The sequence below is a fragment of the Drosophila yakuba genome, chromosome X (assembly GCF_016746365.2).
Source record: "Drosophila yakuba strain Tai18E2 chromosome X, Prin_Dyak_Tai18E2_2.1, whole genome shotgun sequence".
Lineage (NCBI taxonomy): Eukaryota > Metazoa > Arthropoda > Insecta > Diptera > Drosophilidae > Drosophila > Drosophila yakuba.
Genome location: NC_052526.2, coordinates 23,357,166 through 23,365,285, shown reverse-complemented (window position 1 = coordinate 23,365,285; position 8,120 = coordinate 23,357,166). Strand labels below are relative to the sequence as shown.

The window sequence follows — 8,120 nt, the reverse complement described above, 5'->3', positions numbered from 1 at the left end:
ATTTCGGTCCTCGACTGTACCCATACACGAGAGAGGCTCGGTGTACACAATATTTCGATCCTCGACTGTACCATGAAATAACATGTTGTCGTAGGTCAGGCCTGGGTTTTGGATTTCGCAACGAATTAGACGATCAAAAGAGAGAATAGATTCAATATATATAACTGCAAAATTTAAAAACTTAAAGAGCCATCCACCAAAACAAAAAAATGCAATGCCTTGTTTATATAATATATCGTTGCCAGCAAGAGCGACAAATTTTAAGATATCACTTACATGTTATTTTCTCCCACGACGAAAGTACTTTCTCCGGCGAATTTCTTCTTATTGTTTCATGTTTTGGTCTTGATAAAAGTTTGCGGAAAAATTTGTGTATGTATATATATATATTATTGAGGTATTGCGTTGGATGAATGGCTAGAGGATTATTGACTTTTGATTAACCCATTAGGGTTTTATTTTTGATTATTTTTATATTACTATTTATTTAAATTTTTGTATTTTTTTTTTTTCAACTGGCATGGCCAATTCTTTCCACCACTGACTTTCACTCGGTTTACCTTTCTTATTTATTTAATTTAATTTTATTTATAATTTAATTTATTCTCCATTTTAAATATATATTTTTTTTTTCTAGGGTATAGCAAATTCGTAGTTTGCGTAACGTTTTAAATTGAGTTTATTCTTTTTGTTTTGGTGATCGTTGGTGATTAGTTTTTTTTTTTGTTTGTGAGTTTTGTGAGGTGTGCGGTAAACCCATAATTTTGTCACCGTGTAGTTACCTCGTGGTATAACCAAAAAAAAAATTGAACTGCTTAATGTGAATGATTTTTGTTTTTCTCTGTTTTTTTTTTTCACTACAGGTTTTATTTTTCACTGAACTTTTGCGGGGGGGTAGATTAATTCATACAACACTTGAATATACATAGGTCATCCGATGGCTTTGGCCGAAAGATATGTTCTGATGATCGATGTGCATCGGCTACTCTACTGGCCGCGCTGCTCTGGTGGTACGGCTTGGGGCCGGGGGTTTTTTGTGCGTAGCACAAGGTGCCAGAACCTTTATGAAATTATTAAGTTTTCAGTTAGATTCTGAGGTGAGCAAGCTCGAAATATAATTACCTTTGATCTGGCACCGAAATAAATCACCCAAATTTAAATACAGTGAGTGGGATCACTAAGCTGGGCTTGTGTGCTAATGATGAAAATAATTAGCTAAAGTGAATTTCACTTTAGAAAAAACTAACTCACCGATTTAGTTTAGAATATCGAAACCAAAAAAAAATTAGCAAGCCACGTGGGTGTGGTTTGGGGTGATCGCACTTGTACGTCTGATCAACTCCACTGTTAAATCGGAAAGAGAACGGCCGACATGGCGTTCGCTAGTATGCCCAGGATGCATTTTTGTTTATTCCAGTGTAAGCTTGCAATTTCGATATAACCCAGACTGCATAGGTTAATAATATAGGTTAATGGGTAGGGGACTCTACTTAAAGCAAGTTCTTAACCCCAATAATTCTATTTTCAAACTATTCCAAAACCATGACACTTCAAATCCCCCCCACTAAAATCACGCTTGATTAGACAATCAAGGGTGATCCACGCTTGGAACAAAAACTATTGTTTAAGATCCTTCGCGTGAAACTTTCCCACAATTCGTCCTTGTAAATCCTCAAGCTTATAATATGCCGAGCCTAGTTTTCTTCTAACTCGAGCTTTTAAGAAGGCTGGAAACATTGGAAACATGGCATTGAAACCTTTTCAAAAATTACTCTGTTGGAAGTTTCTACGGTAAATTTCTTGACCTTCCGCATACGATACTTCTCGACTTGCTTTACCACCATTTCTTAAGCTTGCTCTCTCATGATATCGAACGAATCGTCCCTATTAAATACAGTGGATCTATCTTCTAACAGGTTCAATCGTCGTAACAATTCGTAGCTAGTCAACAGATTGTTAAAAGCGTGCGACTTAAATTGCACACCGTTATCGGATACGATAGTTTCAGGTATGCCAAAGCAATGGAATAACTCTTCCATATACGGCACGATTGCATCCACAGTAAATTTTTTTACTGCTTTTAGAAAAGGAAATTTGCTAAAATGATCAAGGACTATGAATATGCCAATGTGGCCAGACTTCGTCCGAGGGTAGGGACCCAAATAATCCACGTATGGCCTTTGAAATAGTCGCATACTGGTCGTTACTTTGGCTAACGGTGGTCTAAGCACTTGGTTAGGGTGCTTAGTGCTTTTGCAGACCTCGCATTGATTAATATAATTGCGAACATCGGTTACAAGATTAGGCCAAAAATAGTATCGACGAATTCGCTCTTTTTATTTATTTATTTCGCCATGAGAAGCTAAAGGGTCGTCATGGGCAGCCCTAATAGCTACTGACACTAATTCCGAAGGTAGCCAAAGTTTTTAAACTGATTCATCAGCAACTTGCTCAGCCGAAGCATGCTCGGTACGACGATAAACATAACCGTTTACAACTTTTACGTCGGGACTTAGAAGACTACCTTGCTCAATTTTTTTCTTCAACTCCTGATAGCTCGGTACTTCAAAAGCTGCTGATTTTAAATCAACCTCAATCGCCGAGAGATCGTTAGCGTGCGTCCGTGACAGCGCATCAGGGACGATGTTTCGACTACCCTTGCGATACTGTATCGTGAAGTCATAACCCTGGAGCTTTAAAGCCCAACGGGCTAGTCTACTACTTAGGTCAGATTGATTCATCAACCATTTCAACAACGCATAGTCGGTAATGACGGTGAACGCATGTCCTTCAACATACGCACGAAATTTTTTTATACTTAATATAGCCGCCAAACATTCTTTTTCGGTGACCGAGTAATTTCTCTGACATTGATTAAGTTTCTTGGACATGTAAGAGATAGGAACTTCATCACCTTCGTCATTTATCTGCATAAGCACGCCACCAACGCCGGTGTGGCTGGCGTCACAGTGGATATAAAACGGCCGTTGAAAATCTGGGGTATGTAACACTGGGGCATTACAAAGCTGCTTTTTCAAATTCTCAAAAGCTTCATTAGCTGCCTCGGACCAATTAAAACGTAGTTTTCCTTTCAACGCATCCGTTAAAGGTGCTGAGACAGAAGCATAATTTCGAATAAATTTCTGGTACCACCCAGTCATACCCAGGAATCGTCGCAATTGCTTAATAGACTTAGGAACAGGATAGTCTACGATAGCGCTAATTTTATCCGTATCCATTGCGATTTCGCCATTGCCTACAATATGGCCTAAGTAGCTGACCTCCTTTCTACAAAATTTGCTTTTCTGAACATTGATGGTTAATCCCGCTTTTCTTAAGGAAGATGCTATTTCTTTCAGAACTAATACATGTCGTTCAAACGTATCGGATACGATCAAAAGGTCGTCTAGATATATAAAAACTTCGTTTTTTAACGTGCATGGAATAATTCGATCCATTAATTTGGACATGGTTGAGGGCGCGTTGGTAAGACCAAATGGCATTACGGTGAAGTGGTAGAGAGGTCTACCTGGTACCTGGCTCTAGTGGGATTTGCCAATAGGCATCTTTAAGATCCAGGCTCGTTAGATATTCCGCTTTAGGCAACCGGCTTAGGATGTCATCAATGATGGGCATTGGATAAGCATCCTTACGTGTCACTTGGTTCACCTTTCGGCTATCTATGCATAATCGCACTTTTCCGGGCTTGCGGACCAATACGGCAGGGGAAGACCATGCACTGGTCGACTCTTCAATAACCCCTAACGCAAGCATGCGATCCAGTTCGTCATACATAAGTTTTTCGATAGCTGGAGACACAGGATAATGCGCTGCTTGGTAGGTACGGAATAGCCAACGTCAATGGAGTGGGAAAGCATGGTCGTTTTCCCTAGACCCTTTTCGGCAAAAGAAGGAAAGCATGTGACTACGGCGTTCAGTTGTTGTTTTTGTTCTTCAGTCAGAAAACGAACATCGTCTATATCTACTGCTGAGAGATTACTTTCTGGACTAGGTTTCATGATAGTATATGGCAATAGCTGATATTCTGTCCAAAAGTCGATCCCTAAATAAAGTGATTGTTTTAACGAAGGTACGATGTAGAGTAATAAAGTAATATTTTTGGTCATATTGTTATACTGAACTTCTGTGCGAATCTTGCCCACGATGTTTTGGGATTTTCCATCGGCAGTATGAACAATACTTTGAACAGCTTATGAGGACACTTTTCTATCAGTATCTCTTCGGCTAGTTTTCCACCTATACAACTAATAGAGGCACCAGTATCCATTAATCCAGATACTGATCGGCCAAGACTTTTTACGTCTGCGTATGGTCGTACATCAGATGCAATAATTGCTGATAATAAAAATAGTTTTTCGATTTTTATCTGGTCATAAAAATCTTTAATACGCTGTGCAGATCGCGAAGGCTGTCTCTAATGTTTATTGAGAGATTCGCCGGGTGGACATAATTCGGTAAAAGGATAGTCTGGTTGTTGAGACAAATCAGGGAGAGAGGGTACAGAGCAGCTATTGGTTACTCCGTATTGGTGTCTTTCGTCACCACTTGTTTGTGTGCCCCTTTCAAAGGTGCACGGTAGTTTTTTGAGCGACAATGAGGACATGAAGGAAGGTAGGTGTCTATTTTGCCACACCCATAGCAGAACACACGACGTTCGACTAAGCAATCCTGATATCTGTGTCCGATTTTGCTACAATTCCAACAGGATAAATTAATTGCGGAAATTTTAGCTGTGTCTGAATCCGACTCCCCTTCGGACTCAAGACTTACCTCCTGCACAAACCTACGAGGAGCAGGAAGAGGTTTTCGCAATCCTGGCTTGTCAGTCAGCATGAACGTTTCCCTTTTGCGAATAATGTTCCTTAGCTGAGAAATGCTACTTATCTCCTTATATAAAAGCTCATGTTGAATTTCTGGATTTGACCTAATGGATTCTAACACTGATAATTCTGACAATGGTTCAGATAACCTATCAGTTAATAGGATGATACTTTCGTAAAAGTCATCAAAGGACTCCCCTTCCTTTTGCTTACGACGATAAATTTCTGCTTTAATGCTAACATCTGGACGTTCTTCCTTAAATTGATGCCGCAAGGCTTTGCATAAGGCCTGCCATTCAACTTGGAGTACACTTTGGTGGTAACGCCAATACCAATCGCTAGCAACCCCTTCAAATAAAATGTTGACATGGCTAGTTAGAAGCATAAAATTACCTTCCAGTGTCTGTTTGGTAAGAGCTTCGAACCTATAGATAAACATATCAATGCTCATGCCTGTTCGTCCAGCGAATCTAAGTTTCCAGTTTGCAATTATTTGGCTTACGTGATCAAACCGCAACCCGGATCCTATAGTTGAGAAACTAGATTGGTATGGGTCATTACTCTGCACTTGCTGTAGACAATAACTGGGTAGTGTATTCGATAGGTTTCAAACAAATATAGCAATAAGTTTCTTGTTGAAGGTGTTCATAACTACGAGACAACGGCATTTTGTTTTCTTTAAAGAAAGGTTTTTTTTTTGTTTTTTTTTTTTTTTGACAGTTATGATATAATTATTTTAGGTGCTTATATATATATGTCGGAGCGCGTCCCCAGGAATTTTGGGAACCGTTACCATGATTTCACAATCTGATGAAATTGTAGCATTGTGGTGAAATTCTGAGAAGCACTGCAGTAGAGGCGCAGACGGCCTCTGCAGCTGAGTGAGGTCCGATCTAGTTGTCATAAATAGTGTGTTAGAGAGGGACGACAATATAGTGAACGCCAGTGTTGTATATAGACCGAATAGAATATGAGGAGGATGGAAAAAAGGAGAAAATCACCTCAGTGAAGTTTAGCTGGTGGAATAAATCGAAACTTGCTGTGCTGCTGTACCAAAATTATAAAGCTCACAAATAAAATGGATAAGACTCCCCTATTGCCGACATTAGAAGTGGGATCGCCTTCGCCACAAGAGCCCAGCGCTGATCAGTATATGGCTGCGTTAGAAACACAAAATCGTAACCTCATGGAAATAATAAAAACCGGCGTGCATCACGAGAGCACCGGCGTCAGATAAAAAGTCTTTGCACGTCATAGTGCCAAAATTCTGCGCTGATAGCGCTGGAGCGGATCCATCTGCATGGTGCACCACGGTGAACTTAATCTTTGCAGATAATGCGCTTGTAGGCAGTGCGCTCGTAATAGCGTTGAGCAAAGCGCTAGAAGGCAGTGCGTCGCAATGGCTGTCGCAGATATGCTTCGCTGGAATCACATGGCCGCAGTTCAAGGAACTGTTCATACAGCGATTCGTTGGGATTGAGACGACGGCTGCCATTCTCATGAAGGTTTTGAATTGACGTCCAAAACCTGGAGAGAGCTTTGCCCAGTATGGAAGTCGCATTGTCACCTTATTGCTGTCTAAATGGAAGGCCAAGGATCTGGAGAAGATTGCGGTATCAGTAGAGTTAGCTCACATGGCACAAATCGATAATAATTTGTTGCGTTCGGTGTTTACGACAAATGTGGCTACGCGCAATGAGCTTCAACAACAGCTGCAAGCATACGCCTTCAAGAAACGTAACAACGAAGATGATTCTGCCCAAGAAAAGAAGAAGTCGAGGATGCAGTCGCAGACTAAGTGCCATTTTTGTGCAAAAGTTGGCCACAAATTCGCCGAATGCCGCGCTCGAATGGAAGGTACATCAAACACCAAAGGAAGAAGCCACAGCGGAAGCAACACGCCTGGGTCAAAAGATCGTTCGAACATAAGATGTTTTAAATGCGACGAAATGAGACATGTGGCTTCTGTATGTCCCAAAGGCAACAACAAATAAATCGAAAAGCGAGTTGACGTATGCAAATTAAGTGAGCCAAGTGGATTATTCTTTCAATCGGGTAAGCCCTTCCCATTCTTCTTCGATTCGGGAGCCGAATGTTCTTTGGTAAAAGAAAAATTAAGCAACAAATTAGCTGGCAAGAGAAGTAATAATCTAGTTATTTTAAGAGGAATTGGTGATAATATAGTTAAGAGCCACTTGCAAATACTGTCAACAGTCCAAATGTCAAAATTTAATTTAGAAATTTTGTTTCATGTTGTAATGGATAACTATTTAAAGCACGACATAATGATTGGCCACGACATATTAAAGCTTGGTTTCGGTGTACTGATTGAATCTGATAAATGTAGTATTTACAAATCCAAAATTATTAATGCCGTTCAAAATGATGCACCTGAGAACACCTTGGAAATACTTTTTGACACCAATACAGATTTAAGTGATAATGATAAAAGTAAATTAAGAAATATATTGGAAAAGTATGCCGATAGTTTCGTAATTGGGATACCAAATAAGCGTGTAACCACAGGTGCATTGGAAATTCGTTTAATCGATAAGAATAAAACTGTTCAAAGGAGCCCATATCGACTCAGTGCAGATGAGAAACTGTTGGTTAGAGAAAAGATAGAACAAATGCTTGAATCTAATGTAATTCGTCCCAGCAGTTCTCCATTTGCAAGTCCAATGTTATTAGTTAAAAAGAAGGACGGCAGTGACAGGTTATGTATCGATTTTCGTGAGCTAAACTTAAATACGATTTCTGATAAGTTTCCGTTGCCACTGATTTCGGATCAAATAGATCGTTTGCGGGGTGGTAAATATTTTTCCATCTTAGACATGTCCAGCGGATTTTATCAAATACCGATTCATCCAGATTCTATAGAAAAAACAGCATTTGTGACTACAGAGGGTCAGTATGAGTTTCTTGCCATGCCAGTTGGTCTGAAAAAATGCGTCGTCTAGTTTTCAACGTGCCATTGTCTAAGCTTTGGGGGACTTAGCCTATTCTTATGGCGTTGTTTACATAGACGATGTGCTAGTAGTTGCGAATACAAAAGAGGAAGCATATGAGAGGTTGAATACAGTGTTAAAAGCATTGTCAGAGGCAGGGTTCTCGTTTAATATAAAAAATTGTAATTTTCTTTGTACAGGAATAGAGTACCTAGGATTCTATATCAAGGATGGAGAAATTAAACCAAATCCTCGTAAGATAGAAGCTCTTTCTGTTTTATCTCAGCCAACCTCGACAACACAGTTAAGGCAGTTTATAGGTCTGGCATCG

At 39.8% G+C, this 8,120-nt stretch overlaps 1 protein-coding gene across 1 annotated transcript; it reads left to right on the top strand.

Moving 5' to 3' along the window:
* The first annotated feature begins 4,622 nt into the window (after positions 1–4,622).
* On the top strand, positions 4,623–6,879 carry LOC122319605. The gene is made up of 2 exons (XM_043207123.1): positions 4,623–4,632; positions 6,375–6,879. Exons 1-2 carry the CDS (start codon positions 4,623–4,625, stop codon positions 6,833–6,835), a joined length of 471 nt encoding a protein of 156 aa, XP_043063058.1. The 3' UTR covers positions 6,836–6,879.
* The last annotated feature ends 1,241 nt before the right edge of the window (positions 6,880–8,120 follow it).